Source organism: Carlito syrichta, unplaced genomic scaffold (genome assembly GCF_000164805.1).
Source record: "Carlito syrichta isolate Samal-C Ts95f unplaced genomic scaffold, Tarsius_syrichta-2.0.1 Scaffold82277, whole genome shotgun sequence".
Lineage (NCBI taxonomy): Eukaryota > Metazoa > Chordata > Mammalia > Primates > Tarsiidae > Carlito > Carlito syrichta.
Window position 1 is genome coordinate 1,018,406 of NW_007026373.1, and position 16,444 is coordinate 1,034,849.

Below are 16,444 nucleotides of genomic sequence, written 5' to 3' on the forward strand. Positions count from 1 at the left end.
ACCGCAGCCTCGACCTGCTGGGCTCCGACAATCCTTCGGCCTCAGCCTTCCAGGTAACTGGAACTACAGGTGCGCACTACCACACCTGGCTAATTTTTGATTTATTGTAGAGATGAAGTCTCGCCAAGTTGCCCAGGTGGGTCTCGAACCCGTGGGCTCAGGCAATCCACTCATCTCGGCTTCCCCAAGCGCTGGGATTACAGGCTGAGCCACTGGGCCCGGCAAAGGGCATAATTTAATTGAACTCTTGCAGGGTTATCATGTTGAGCAAGAAATAGACCTTGTGTGAAAAATGGTTCTCAGAAGTAGAAGGTACTCATTAATTCTGTTAATAGTAACAATAAAATTTGGATGGTCAGAGCAGACTTAATTTCTTTAAAAGAAAGAACTTTCTAACAATTGGACTTCTTAAGTTATTGTGAATTTTACATGATTTATAAAACCCTTGACACAGTTCCTGGTGTGTGGTAAGCACTCTAAAACACAACTATTTTTCTTTTCTTTTTTTTAGTTAGTGGTAGAGTTGGAACTAAAATTCTCTTCTGACTCTGTTTAGGGTTGTTTTAGTAACACCATAGGGCAGTGCTTCTGAAATTTAATGTGCGTGTAAATTTCCTGGGAGTCTTGTTAAAATGCAGATTGTGGGTCAGTACGCCTGGCATGGGGCCTGAAAGTCTGCATGTCTAACAAACTTCTGGGTGACAGTGCTTCTCTTGCTCCAAGACACACTTTGAGCAGGAAGACCAGAGGTAACCTTGAAAACTGTTGGTTTCAGCTCTCATTTTGAAAAAAATTTTTATTCATTTGCTCGTTTGTTCAGCAGTGTTTTATTGATCATCAGACATTGATGTTAAAACTGTGAACTCAGACGTATCCCTGCCCTGCCCAGCATGCAATAACAGAGAAACAGAGGGGCCGTTCCAGCTAAGTGTGGTGCGGTCCATGATGGAGTGAATGCAGAGTCCTAAGGGAGTGTGTAGAAAGGTGCCCAACCCTTGTTTTGGGTCAAGAGAGGTTTTTCCTGCAGGAGGAAGGGGAGCTGCCAAGCAGATCAAGAAGTCATAGCCCATGAGGTAGGGGGGTGCCTGTAGAGTGCAGAGTTACAGCGTGATGCTTTAAAGGGGAGGTGTTTCATAGAGTAAAATATCCTGAGAAGACAAAGAAGAAACAACTAAGAATTTCCTAGGAGTCCCATGACCTGAGCAGTTTCATCAGAGTGAGGAGACAGAAGCCGGCTTGCAGGGGACTGATGAAGAGTGAGAAAATGAACACATAGAGGCAGTTGATACCCAGAGATATGGAGGTCGCTTTTCTCGTAGAGTAGGGCCGGGAGCAGAGCTGGGTATGGTGACTCAGTTCTTTCTGACAACTTGTTCTATGTCTTTGAAAACAGGTAAGTCATGTATGGCATGAGGGACGTTTCTCTATGTCCACAACATATAATTTCTTGACCATTGGTAGAAACTGAGAGGTTACTTTTAATTTTGACCAAGTTAGCAGAGGTAAAGAGAAGTGAAAGCTAATTTTTATTTTATTGGATTGAGTAATGGCATGGATGTGGTTTTAGAAATGCAGAGTAATTTTGATGCTTTTTATATTTCACCTTGGCATGACTTGTGTGAACAGTACTTTACTGAGCTAGACTTAGGAGAAACCCTTTTCATATCCATAGGAATTAGGAAGGAGCTTCTCTCTGCCTCCTCCCTACCCCATGTGGATTTTGACTCCTGTATTAGAGGGTCTTTGGGGACCTTTCTTGGGCAGTTACTAGAGTGGTGACAGGAAAAGCCATATTGCAGAAGGTGGGAATTAACCCTTTCCAGAAGCTTGGAGAGAAGCAGAGCATGCTTAGTGACCAGAGGAATCAGTGGAGGCTTCTGTTGTTATTTTATTTTTTTAAAGATAGGAGAGACTTTTTTCCCCAACATTTTATTATTTAAAAAATCAGGCACAGCAAAGTGAAAAGAATTTTATAATGAGTGCCCATATACTCAGCTACTTAGATTCTATTAACATTTCCCACCTGTCCATTATCAGTGTGTCTTATATTTTTTATATGTTTTAGTTGAAATTGCAAACATCGGTATGCTTCTCCTAAATACTTCAGCATGCATATCTTTAATATGGTTATAGGTTTCTTTTTCTTTTAAGGTTAAATTTATATGCAATGAAATATAGAAATTGTAAGTCTACATTTGCTAAGTGTTGCAAGTGTATTACCTGTGTTACCCAAACCCCTATCAAGAGCCTTTGTGTCCTATCTTGTCAAAATCTCATGCCTGCTTTTCTGATTTGGTTCCACCATGGATTAATTTTGCCTGTATTAGGCCTTCAGATAAATGGAGTCATACAGTATATTCTCTTTTGTGTAAACTTTTTTTTACTCAGCATAATGTTTTTGAGATTCATACGTGTTGTTAGGTGAATCAACAGTCTGTTATTTTTATTGCTGAATAGTATTCCACTGTATGGCTATGTCACAATTTTGTATTTATTTTGTTATTAATGGTCACTTGGGAAAAAGGTCATATGAACATTTATGTGCGAATCTTTGTGGGAACATACATTTTTTTTCTCTTGGTAAGTAGCTGTGAGTAGAATGCCTGTGTTAGAGGGTTATTAGTTTTATAAAAATTTGCCAGGACTTTTTCCAAAGTGGTTTAACATTTTATATTCCCACCAACCAGTTTAATAGTCCTAGTGGATCTGTATCACTTGAGAATATTTTAATAATGAAGGAAGAGGCCAATCTCAGAGTAAGAGGGTTCCTCGCCTATGTTTGGAAATCTTTATACCTTAGTAAGTCTATTTATGAATGTCTAGCCTGTTTAATGCTTGATAGTACAGTAGAATGTGATTTTTGATCATCAGTTCTGTTTGATCCTGATTGCAGATTTTGATATGATATGGAATTTGTAAGTAAGTTTCTTTAAAAACTGAAGTCAGCTTGCTTTGCTTTTTTTTTCCTTCCAAAACAAGGTTTTTTCCTCTGCAAGGAAGATCAGAAGAATTTAAGTTGGACTGAGAGAATTATGGGAGTAATTGACTGAATGTAGGAATTCAGAAAATAAAACTGTTGAGCTAGAACTATAAGCATCTTCATATGTTCAGCATGCTCAACAAGTGACCTAGCACTTTAATAGCTTCATGCAGAACTAACCACGTCATTGGTGAGATGTGGTTTGGTGTAATTTTGAAATAGCTTTGGTTGATTCTCTTTCTGAGAGTGGCCACATTTCCTCTTATCTTTTATTTAGTTAATTCAGGTATCCCATGACTAGAATTTTTGTTTTTCTGGAGAACTGAGAACTGACTCTCTTGAGAACTTTGTACTGTCCACATTGCAGAATGCAGAAGCTTTGGATTGCTTCTTTAAAGACTTAGGGATTTATGCAGTCTTTATAAATAACTGTCCTTCATTTCCAAAAGCATAAAGTTATCGTCAGGCAAGCATGATCTCTTCTCATTAGAGATGAGGACTTTTTATCAGCAAAATGACATTGTTGCTGGGATTGTCCATCTCAGATGTGTGACAGCCCAACAAGAAGAGGTTTATGCCTTATGCTAAATAGGAAACGTGATGCATAAATGGGCACACCATAAATTTTATTTATTGCTTTCTCCCTGTTTGATATTTTTATTTACATCAATAACTATTTTCCAAAAACTTGTTACTGTTATATAATCTGAATATGAATTTAGCAAAGGCAGGAGTGGTGGGAGCATAATAGAGAGCATATTTAACTTACAACAGTTCAGGAGAGGCTGTGTAAGGACAAGGGGAAATGCCTTTAGTTATTTCTTAAAGAATTCAGCCCTAAATTATGCTTGACCCAGGCAGCTGTGTGTGATTTGCCAGAATTAGCAACCCTAACTTTGGCTAATTTTTATTTCATGGCTTTGGCATTTGTTTCTGCCTCTTTTTGTTTTTTGTTTTGCTTTTAAAAAAAAACAGACATCAATAACTTATTCATGCATATTCATGCTGCACACTTTTTGGGTTGCATTTTCACATCATTCCATGCTTCATGTAGCTTTTGGCTAGCAAGGAAGATGAGGACACAATCAAAATTGGAGAGGATGATGAGCATAACATCCCGAGTGACCAGCATCTGGAGCAGAGTAATGAGGTAGGAACGTGGCAGTTAACTCTTTATTCCATCCACCCCACTCTGTGCCCAAGCCAGTCTTTCTAGTCTGGAATGAATCCAGTGAGTTTCCTGTTTATTCTGCCTATATTGAGTGCCTACTGTGTGCCAGTGGAAAGCAAAGAGACTAGGTCTCTTCCCTCTTAGAAGTTACAAACTAGCCGGGCTTGGTGGCTCAGCCTATAATCCCGCGCTTTGGGAGGCTGAGGTGAGTGGATTGCCTGACCCGCCTGGGCAACTTGGTGAGACCTCACCTCTACAATAAATCAAAAAAAATTAGCTGGGCGTGGTAGCGCACACCTGTAATTCTGGCTACTCAGAAGGCTAAGGCGGAAGGATCGCCGGAGCCCAGCAGGTCGAGGCTGCAGTGGCCAGAAGCAGCCACTGCACTCCAGTCTGGGTGACAGAGTGAGACTCCAACTCAAAAAAAAAAAAAGTTACAAACTGAGTGAAGTATGAAAACAAACATAGTGACAAATAAAATGGGGTGGTGATAAGAGAATAATAGGCATTGGATGTTGGACCTAGACTGGTTAGAGATCTAATCCAACCAATACATTTTATGCATTGGAAACTAAAGCCTGTGAGGGGAAATGGTTTATCCAGGGCACAGCATAAGTCAGTGACAGAATTGGGACAAGATCCCTTATGTCTAAGCTGCTGTGAACTTCAGATCACTTGATTGTAGTGTACAGAGCTACTGATGGAAGCTTCCCAGGGGCCCTCTACAGTCCTCCTGACCTGAAACCCAACTTCCAAGCTTAGTGTCATCAGGACATTGTGAGAATTTGACCTCCGTTCACACAGAACACTCTTCTAGTCACATTGACTGAACATTTGGACCAAGCAGTCTCCCAGGTTGAAAGAACCCTAAAGACTGAGCTGTAGTAGGGGGGTAAGATGCTATAGATTTGGCCTTCATGGCCTTCATGGACTTCAAGTTTGTGAAGTCATAAATGTGCGATATTAAAATGTAGATAGTTGGGGGGGCATACCTCATCAACAAGGGTACCTGCACAACGAATACTTGTATACCTAACCCTGAATTGTACCCCACAATTTTAAAATATAAAATTAAAAAAAAAATTTAGATCATTTTGGAGAGCAAAGAAATTAAAAGTGGTGGCTTTGGAGTCAGATATCCTTCATTTCAAGTCTGGCTTTCGCACCACTGTCTCTGTGACCTTGCTTAACCATTGCTTAACCTCTAAGCCTAAGTTTCCTTGTCAGTGAGGATACTAATACTTCCTTTTAGGATTACTGTGATGTTTAAATAGAAAGTCATGAATAAGCTGGATACGGTTGCTTATGCCTATAATCCCAGCACTTTGGGAGGATGAGACTGGAGGATTGCTGGAGGCCAGGAGTTTGAGACCAGCTTGGGCAGCATAGTGAGGCCTCATCTCTAAAAAAAATAAATTAACTGGGCATGGTGGTGCACATCTATACTTCCAGCTACTCAGGAGACTGAGGTCGGAGGATTGCTTGGGCCCAGGTGTTAGAGGCTGCAGTGAGTCATGATTGTGCCACTGCACTCCAGCCTGGGCAACAGAGCAAGACTCTGTCTCTAAAAACAAAAACAGAAAGGCATGTAATAAGTGCTCAGTAAATAATAATTACTATCTTTATTGTTATATTCTGGACTTTTCCTTTTTATTTGGAGGTTGCTTATTTGATGGATTTAATAACTATATCGGTGGCAAACAAGGCCCATAAATAACAGCTCATTTGTGTGGGTCTTGTCTTCTATTTAAAAATCTTTATCATTTTACCAGTGTGGAGAGATGGGTGTTATGGCTAGTGCGTATATCACTAGCTGTAATGAAGTCAAGAGGAATTATTTATAGACTGGTAGATGAAAATTTACAGCTTTGGGTAGGGGAGAAAGAATGCTAATTGCAGCACCTCAAGACTTGCCCAGCACAGGCTTTAACTAGATGCTTCCTTGGTACCACTCCTCCGGGACTCTCAGTGACCCGAGAAGGTGGATCTGTAAATAACATCTCTGTGGGAATTAAGAACTCTTCACCTTCCTAATGAGACAAATCAAAGCTGTGTTAATTAGTATGTGTCTGTAAAGAGTAAGTCACCTTTCTGATATCTAATAGGAAGGATACATTGCAAGAAGAGTCTAATAAACATCCACATCATGCTTTATGACAAGGGCTCCGTACCCTTCTTAGGAAGAACTGACAAGGAGTGGGTCGCAGGGTGGGAGAATGTGCATCCAGTGTGCATTTGTAGTGAGTGAGATGCTTCACCTGATGTAGTCATCTCATTTCACTTTCCTGCTTACCTTGGGAGCTACCATTACTGTCCCCATTTTATAGAAGAAGCAGCTGAGGGTGAGGAGAGGCCATGTTAGCATCTTTATCGTCTTTTTAGAACATCTCCCTCTGTTAAAGTGAGTGTGTATGTACCTGTGTGCCTGTGGCCTTCTCTCTTCCCCCTCCAGCTCCCTGTTTCATTTTTCCTCTTTCTCCCTAGCTCAGTATATCCGGCTTACTTGCACTCACTCACCCTGTGTTTCCTTTCTCTCCCTTACTCATACCCCCTTCCCCTCCTCCATGTTCCGTTATTTGACCAAATACTTTCACTTACAGATTATGGAGGATTGTTCCAAAGAGGGCTGCAAAAATGGATATTTAAGGCACATGGAGTCCAAGGTTTTAGACTGCAACGGGGCCCACAAACCTGGCTGCCCTGGAGACCAGAGTCTAGAAGAAGACGAGCTCATGAACCTGCTTGCTCCTTTCTTCAATGAGAAGGCCATGCTGTTACTGGAATCCAGGTAGACAAGGGGCCCAGACATTGCCTCTGCTCTCTAATTTGAAGGGGGAACAAAGTCATTTTGCTAAGTGGATTTAGATGATGGTGCTGTGTAATTTACCTGAGAGAGTTCCTGAAATGACTTGGAAGGAATCTTGCCAGTCATGCAATTAAGTAATTAGGCTGCATGCTCGTTGCTGTGAGGGGACTTCAGCAAAGCTTCATGCAAAGCCCATTATAAAGAGGAGAAAGAAAACTTTCCTTGTAAATTATTCCTGGGAGCCCCAGAAAGTGCTGCCTTGCTGTCAGAAAGAAGAATCAGCCCTACTGGAATTGCTTCCAGTTTCTACAGCAGCTTAAAAAATACCATTGTAGTTGTGACTCTGCTGCTTTATGTTGAGCTTGAATTAAAATTCTCTTCTCATTAAATCTGCTGGGAGTCATTCCTATGTGAGGAAATACTACAGGTTGTTTTTCTTAAAAAGGAAAAACATTCAGTACATCTGTATTTTTTAAATTAATCCTTTAGGAGCAACCCCCCCCCATATTCTTTGTGAACTATCCATAACAGTTGCTTGGGCTTTGGAGCCAGAAACAGCATACCTTTATCTCTCAGTGCCTCAGTTTCTCTGAACACTTCTTAGAATTGCTGTAGGGAGTAAGAAAAAAATGTTTAAGAAAAATGGCTGGCATGCGGTGTGTGTTCAATAACAGTTTTCAGTTCTCTTCCAGGATAGAGAAATGGAGTGAGTAATTATTGCCCATGTCTCTGGCAAGAGCCAGGAACCCTAATATTTCTTATATCGTTGATGGACTAAATCTTATGCGCATTTCTCCAGCTAAGAAAAGGATTGAAGCATTCTACTTTTTGTGAGCTCAGCAAGGCTACTACTACAATCCCTCCCCCACCCCATCCCTGACATCTGTCTAACATTTTTTTAGCATGAGGCCTCTTGGTGGATATGCTCAATGGTTATTCTAGTTTGTTATCATGAGTAGTTAGGTGACTATAGTCAGTGCTTGAGAAGTGAAGGATTTCTAAACATCAGGTCCCAAATTTTGCATCAGAGTTAAAAGATACTACTTTCTCTCTGAGCCCATGTGGGTATGTACTTGGTGGTGTGAGCCAGGGAGAGTGTCATGGGCTGGGTGGGGAGATATGGTAAATTGGGGTGGAAGGTGTGCTCCTTTCTGGTGGACAGGAGCTTTTCAGCTTCAGCTGATGGTTGGTAATGAGATCTGATCTTTGCTCTGCCACTTTGCAGGGGATCCTAAATCTTTATGAACGCATTTCTTCATCTGTAAAGTGGGGTTAATGATAGTTTCCATCTCACACTCTTATTGTGAGGATTTGGTGTATTTAAAGGATCTGGAATGTAGTAAATGCTTAGTAAATGTCAATTTCTTTCCCCTTATACCTTCTGCTTGCAGAGATACTAAGGAAGGGTATATTAACAATATTCGGACCTCTGAGAAGACCCTTGGACAGAACCATTCAGAAGTTCTGATTATGGTGATAGCTTGTGAATCCATTGTTCAGATTTCTAGTAATACTTGGAATATTTTATTTAATAGCACCACCACTTTAGTCTATTATAATGGCCTCTTTCACAACCTTTTACTACCTAATTGTTAAATCTTTTTCCTGGGTTTTATCGTGTGTTGTTTGGTGGTGAGTAATTGTCTTTCTTTGGCTAGCTGAATAACAATTGTCATTATTTTTTATCTGTATTAAAGAGAGGAAAGGAAAATTTAGTTTAACAGCCCCTAAAGCTTGAAATACTAGAAATATTTTTAAAACCTAGGTTTACTATAGTTTAAGATGGTTTGTGTGGTCTAGATGATTCCACATTGGAAGTGAAAAATGCATACTTTTAAATTTTGTTATTTATGCTTTTAAAAATAATCTTATTTCAGTGAGCTTTTGTAGTTGTTTAATTTGAATTGAGTTGACTCTGCCCCAATCCAGACAATAGAAATCCAGATGTGAAGAGGGCTATATTCCTGTTCTTGGAGGGCTCAGCGGGGAAGATAGCATAAGGGTGCCCATCATGTCCAGTGGTAGCAGCAATCAGAAGAAGGGAAGGTCAGGGTATATTGAAGGAGCTGGTAGATTCTGGTCTGTTTCACATGGTTTCCTGAAATTGGGCAGATAGGAGAAACTGACAGGAGAAGAGCACAAAGAGCTAACACTGATGAGGGCCTGTCTTTTTTCTCTGCTGACTGCCTCATCCAGACCTGCCTCTTCTTTTCCTGGAAGTTATTATAGCAACAGTTCTGACTGATCTCTGCCTCTGAGCTTGCCCCCCTCCCCAAGTCCTCAGTCCCGTTTCCCGTAATTTTCTGTATCAATTTTGTAGTGTCTTTTTTCATGAATTTGTTTTCTTCTTTTGTTTTGTGCATGATTTAAACATACTTATTTTTAAATCTTCCTCAGATTGCTTTATTTTTTCTATTTCCTGAAGTGTGAATTCTATCATTTATTGGGCTGTTGTCTTTTTTAATAGTGAGTTTTTGTTTGAAGTTTGGTTTGTGTGTGCTAAGAGCCCTGTGCTGTCCCTACTCCTTCTCCTTTCTGTGTGGTGATTTTGAAGTTACCTCACCTTGGCCCTCTAGGGCCTTATTTCAGGGCTCATGGAATTTGTGTTGTTCTTCTACCATGGGAGGGAGTTTCTGGCCCTGTTGCCTTCTGAAGATGCCCCCGATTCCAGCCCCTTTCTTATGGCTAAGGGTGTCTTCCTCTGTTTTTGATATTTGAATACATTTTTCTTGATGTTTTTGAGCCCTGTAGTGTCTCTTAAAGTATTTTTTAGTTATGTATATTTTTCTGTCATTTATATGTGATTAAACCAGTTGCAAGGAGCTCCTGTGTGTACTCACCATTATCTTGACAGGAAATTTCTCCATTCATTCTTTACACAACAGCAGCCAGAGTTGCCTTTCCAAAGTACATGTGTGACCAGGCTACTCTATCACAGGGCCTTTCAGTGGCTTTCCTTTTTTCAGCATGGCGTGCTAGGCTCTTCATTTCTCCCCTGCCTAGCTTTCCAGCCTCCCCTGCTACTTCGCCACTTCACTGTTCATGTTGTGTTCCATACTTAGACTATTCCATTCCCTCTCCCTGCGGTTTGCCTTGCATTGATGTTAGAGGCCCTTCGTGGACATTCTCCCTGTCACCTTCACTTTGGACATGCTGAGACGGTTGCTCTGTAAGCCTCACCATCTGTTTACACATGTATCTCTAAAACCAATCTAAGTCATTGTGGGCAGTTTGTACCCTGGTACTCACTCAGTGCCTGGCATAAGGGAGTCTTCTTGAACTACTACACACTGGACACTGTATGAGGTGCTTTGTTGGCTTAGCTTTGGTTTCCTGGGAAGTAGAGCCTGAGATGCAGACTTGGGTACAAGGGATTTATTTGAGGTGTGACACCAGAGAGCAGGAATGAGGGCTTAGGAGGAGTAAGATAGTGATGAAAGATAAGCCAGTAAGAGTACAATATTGATCTGGTTGCTGCGGTGGGCTGCAAGGGCTCAATCCTTCTGGGCACCCTTTGAAGGACCGTATAGACTGTGCCTATGTTGTTCCTCCAAAGGATGGGAGACAGGGTCATTTACCCAATAGCTCTCTCACCCCGCTGGTTGAGGGTTTCCTCCAAAACATAAACTATTTCACACTTCCACATTGCCTTGCTAACTGAATCAGAGAGCTCTGTAAGATTCCCCAAGGTGGCAGAGATGTAGAAGGTGCTTGAGGTGGAGATGTCTATGTCTACGAGAACTGTCTCCATAGCTGCAACTGAAACCAGAGGTGGGCCAAGGTCATGTGGAAAGGGACTTGAAAAGCATCTGCTGCCTATACACTATCTTGTTTAATTCTCATCCTGTCTTGTGGAGGAAGACTTATCTTCCTTTCAAAGAATTGCAGAGTTGAAGCCATTTTTATCTGCCTTCAAAATTTGTATACTTTCTACTATGCCTATATACAAACATTCCCTTCATTAATATCTATTTATTGGGCACCCATTATGCATCAAGATGAATCAGATTATTGATGGACCAGCCAGGTTTGCTGGATTCATCCAAAGCCAAACTTGCCCCTGGATGTAGAATTGGGGCCGGGGCTGTGGGGTGGAGCAGGGATCCTGTAATTGTCACGGATGCCTTATGATCCTGTTTGTTCCTACCTAGGCCCAGCCTGCATTCATGTATCCATGTGCCCCACTCACTTGCTGTGTACCTTGTGTCACTTAATTCTACTCTTCTTATCCATAAAATAGACACAGTAGTACTTGCCTTGTTTGGTTGTTAGGAGGTTACAGGGATAAAATACTTGGTGTGAGTCCTGGCACATTGTGCGTATACACCATGTTTAGTTTAGATGGAATCTATCTGGGCAAGAGTCGGTGGGGATAACTTGGGCTGCTGGTTGGGCACAAGGCTGTAGCAGAAAGCTTAGTTCTCCCACTTCCTTCCCTTTTGGAAAAACAGACCAGACCTTTTGAAAGTGCTATGGGAGCAAATATGCTTGACAGAGCAGGAATTTTCTGGAGAAAACCTTGAGAAGACACTTAAGAAGATAGCCATTCAGCTAAGAGGTGAACTTGGACATTTTGTCCAAGTCAACTCATTCTCCAAGCCATGTGATGAACTGAAGTCATCTAGGGAGGCCTGGCTCATGAAGGCTGGTGAAGTGTCCAAGGTAGAGCAGAAAGATTCATCTGTGCAGACTGTGGCCATGGAGGGCGACCTGCTCAGATTCACTCACGAAGGAAACAGAGAAGCTTGGAAAGAGAAATCAACCAACGCTGTATTCTGTGCCAAGCATCAGCCAGAGAACCTGTGCAGGACACCAGAGCGACAGGCCACTCCCTTCTCCTTCCCCAGGATGACCAACAGAGTAAGTGTTTCCAGGTATTTATTATGTATTTCTTTTAGACAAAGAAAAGAGTTTAAAAATTGCTTCCAGTCCCACTACTTTTTTCATTTATGTGAAGAGAAAGTCCGATATCTCCCTCTGCCTGCACTTATCCTGGCCTCCACCCAGAGGTGTGCGTCCTCCTTAACCTTCCCCTCACTCTGTGTCTTGCCTCTGTCTTGCCTCCTCCGTCCAGCCCTATCTCACCTATGTGTATATCATGACGCATATTTGTTTTTCTTAGAATAAACACACATGGGATCATGTTTATATATCTGTCTGTAGCTTTCTCTTTTATATGATGAGGAATATCTTTCCATGTAATAGCTGCATGATTCCATTGTGGTAATGTGCCAGAATTTATAGTTTTTATCTGTTGATGGACATTTGCTTTTGCAGGTTGCAGCAAAATTGTAATAACCTGATTTTAGGGATAGTAATAAGAACTTAGATTTTGTTTTGTGCAGACTTTGTGTAGAAGAGGGATGTTGTCTGTATTCTCTTATCCTTGTAACACTTGTCAAAGACAGGGAAGCCAGATCTGCGTGCTCATGCTTAGTCAGCAGTTAAGGGGCTAAGCTGGGACTCCCACAGTGCCTGACTACACAGCCACACCCTTTGTCTAGGTCAAGCTACCTTTCAGGTGTGTGGTCTAAAATGGTCAATTCTAGTTTTGTTGGATGAATGTCTGCATGTTGATTCTTCTTTAGTCTAGATGCTGTCTCTAAGCTTCTCTGCAAATACCATCAACTATGCTAGATTGTTTAAAAAAAAAAAAAAAAATCAGAATCCCTTCTCCCTTGGCAATGCTTGATTGGACCTTTACCAAAATCCTCTTGGGTGTAGGGTATGGGGCTAAGAATCCCAGTAGCAGGGAGGTGTATTCTGCTACAGAAGGAAATAGGTCATGTTTCTAATAGAGCACCAGGCTCTATTAGAAAGTTGTTGGTATTCTTGTTTCTGATGGGTGTTTTGTGTCTGAGGAATCAACTGTACACACTGCTTTATAGCATCAGAATGGAGAATTAAGTTTATTTTCTGACCACTAAATTACTGCTTTTGTGCATACCAAAGAGAGTTAGATATATCATTAGCAAAATTGCTTTTGATTGTTTTAAATTATGCACCAAAACTGTAATTTCTAGAAAAGGGTTTTTCTAAAGATACCAGTAGAGACCAAAAAAAAAAAGAAAGATACTGTCATTATATTAATGGTACTCGAAATGCAAATTTGTGCAGTTTGGCTAGAATAGAAATGCTCTCATCTGCCCTAGCTCTTTTAGTTTGTGCCTATATATTAGGAAAACTAAGTGGTTTTTGTTTGTTTGCATTTTTCTATTGTGTGGGAGATGTTATTCTGTGTTCAGGAAAATTGGAGAATTGAATTCCCCCAAATATATTAAATTTTTTTTAGTTTGAAATTATCTTTCTTGCTTATATCTCATAAAAGGAAAGCAGCTGTGTTTATTTATTTATTATTATTTTTACCATCTGCTGTATGTGCCAGGGATTGTGCTAGATACTCTCCTTATATCATCTCACTTACTCTTTTCAACAAAAATATGAGTTTGATAGGTATTGCCTGCATTTTACTTATAGAGAAATATAGGTGCTAAAAGGCTCAGAAGGCTGGGCATGGTGAGTCACACCTGTAACCACAGCACTTTGGGAGGCCAAGGTGGGAAGATTGCTTGAAGCCAGGAATTCGAGACCAGCCTGGGCAACAAAGCAAGACCCTCAACTCTACCAAAATGAAAATAAATAAATAAAAGGCCTAATAAAACTGTCCAGAGTGACTTAGTTGCTAAGTGGAGTGATAGGAACATAAATTGAAGTTTGGTTTTAGAGGCAGAGATATTACAAACTTACCTTTCTCAGGAAGGGAGGAACCCTCTTATCGCCATTGTGGCCTCCAGTCTCTGCAAAGTGGAAGGAAATTTAATGATATTCTTTGTGGTCTTTGGTAGGCAAGGAGTCAGTAATACCATGGTTTACCTCTTTGAATAGGGCAATCTGGTATCTTGTTAAAAGGAACATCACTGCAGCCTAAGGGTGAGACAAGGAGATTGGCTATCCTTCCAGTTGCTTAGTGGTAGAGGCAGGAAGAAGGACTTTACAGATGGACTTTATATGTGTTTGCACTGAGCCTGGCCACTTACCTGCTTTGATGGTAAGTCACTTGACCCTTCTCAGCAGCTCAAGTGGTATCCCTGTGGGCCTAGAACCTGAGTCTGGCACGATGGCTGAATGAGGTAATGTGTGGCAAATGTCTAGTGTGGTGCCTTGTACGTGGTAGGTGCCTTGTACAAGTGTGTGAGTTCCTGTTTCCCTTCCATTCCCAAGTAAGAAGTTCTAATATGACATCTTTAATTCCTTAATAAGGTGGTAGGTGGGGCTCTGTTCAGAATCCATAAGGTAACATTTTGTGTGGTGTTATTTTAGGACCGGCATTAGGTTGACTGACGGCAGTCTTCCAGCCTGAAATTGGCTTTGGCATTTGTGCACTTGCAGATATCTTTTCTGCTGCCATATGACACACAGATTTAGATCCAAGAATAAAGATTGGTGGAGACTAAGGACCGAACAAATGACTATTATTTTCCAGCCCTTTTTGCTGAAGCATCCATCTCCTCCCAAGTGGTCCCCCTTCACTACTTTAGACTGTTCTTGTCCTTGAACCTGCTCTCTCCTATTCCCTGGAATTTTAGGGCAGAAAATATCTCACCTTTCTTAACTGAGCACGGGAGCCTGAAAAGCTAGTTTGAGGTCTGACTCTTGAACCCTTGCTATGTGACATTGGACTACTTGTTTGACGTCTGGGTTCTTCATCTGGAAAATGAAGGCATGATAATTTCTGTTTTCCTGTAAGCTCTAGAAATGCAGAACTTACCATAGGATTATGAGAGAATGTGCTTGAAAGCATTTTATATCCCAAAATGGGCAAGAAGGGGCCCTTACTCTTCTTTTCTTCTTGAGAGAACTTGGTGATCCTTGAGTTCCATGTAGTTCCTGTTTTCCTCTGCAGTGCCTTTTTCTCCCCTGTTAAAAAAATTTTTTTGATGACAGTTTTATTGAGATATAATTCACATAGCATACAATTCATTTATTTAAAGTGTGCAATTCATTGGTTTTTTAGTATATTCACAGAGTTGTATAACCATTACTACAATCAGTTTTAGAACATTTCCCATTATCCCTAAAAGAAACCATGTACTACCACGTACTCTTTAGCAGTTACTTCCCATTTTCTCCCATCCCCAATCCTAGGCAACCACTAATCTATTTTCTGTCTCTTTAGATCTGCGTATTCTGGGTATTTCATATAAATGGAATTATGCAAAATGTGGTCTTTGGTGACTGACTTCTTTCACTTAGCAAAGTGTTTTCAAGGTTCATTCATGTTGTAGCATGCATCAGTACTTCATTTATTTTTAATGCCAAACAGTATTCCATTGCATGGATATACCACATTTTATTTATTCATTCATCAGTTAATGTACATTTTAACTGCTTCCACTTTTGATTATTAGGAATAATGTTGCTGTTCATGTACTGCTTTTTTGGGTGGACATACTTTCATTTCTCTTAAGTATATACATAGGAGTAGAATTGATGGGTCACATGGAAACTCCATGTTTAACCTTTCTGAGGAATTGCCAGGCAGTTTGCTAAAGAGGTTGCACCCATTTTACATTCCCACCAGCAGTATGTGAGAACTCCAGTGTCTCCACATCCTCACCAACACATACTGTTATCCTTTTGATTTTAGCCTTACTAATTGTTATGGTGGTGGTATTTTATTGTGATTTGATTTACATTTCCTTGATGACTAGTGACGTTGAGCATGTTTTTATGGCCATATGTATCTTCTTTGGAGAAATGTCTGTCAGATCTTTTGTTCATTGTTTAATTGGATTATTTGTTTTTCAACTAGTGAGTTGTAATTGTTCTTTATATATTGTGAGTTCAAGTCCCCTCCTTAGCTTTTGGATATATTTAAAATTCCCCACTTGAAAGACACCCGTTTGGCCTCTTAAGTTATTGTTTGTATGTTCATTCCTTATATAGTTGTCAGTTACCTGCTGTGTACTAGTTCTTGTGCTAGAAGCTATGGAGAGAGTATAAGCAAGATATGCAGAGTCCCTAAATCCTGGAGCTTACAGACTGTTGCAGAAGATAGACAATGAACGAGTAATTGCACGGGCATTTATTTATACTGATACTAATGGTCTCTGAGAAAAATTGTAACAGACAGTGAATTGTATCACAGGGAGACCTGACCTGTTCTTGGAAATCAAAACCCATTCTCAGGCTGGGTATGGTGACTTACGCCTGTAATCCCAGCACTTTGGGAGGCAGGGCTGAGAGAATTGCCTGAGCCTAGGGGATTGAGACCAGCCCAGACAACTTGACAAGACCTCTCTTTAATAAATAAATTTAAAAAATTAACTGGATATGGTGGCATGCACCTGTGGTTCCAACTACTTGGAAGGCTGAGGTGGAAGGATCACCAGAGCCCAACAGGTTAAGACTTTGGTGGCCATGAGCATACCACTACACTGTAGCCTGGGTGACAGAGTGAGACTCTGACTCAAAGAAAAAAAAAAAA

The 16,444-nt window shown here is 40.8% G+C and overlaps 1 protein-coding gene across 1 annotated transcript in view; it reads left to right on the forward strand.

Moving 5' to 3' along the window:
* CDK5RAP2 (CDK5 regulatory subunit associated protein 2) overlaps positions 1-16,444 on the forward strand; it is a 190,657-nt gene that overhangs the window by 113,078 nt on the left and 61,135 nt on the right. The window contains exons 19-21 of the mRNA XM_008055797.2: positions 4,035-4,130; positions 6,752-6,939; positions 11,409-11,817. Of these exons, the coding sequence (XP_008053988.1) occupies positions 4,035-4,130; positions 6,752-6,939; positions 11,409-11,817 (693 nt within the window). The remainder of the gene's footprint in view (positions 1-4,034; positions 4,131-6,751; positions 6,940-11,408; positions 11,818-16,444) is intronic.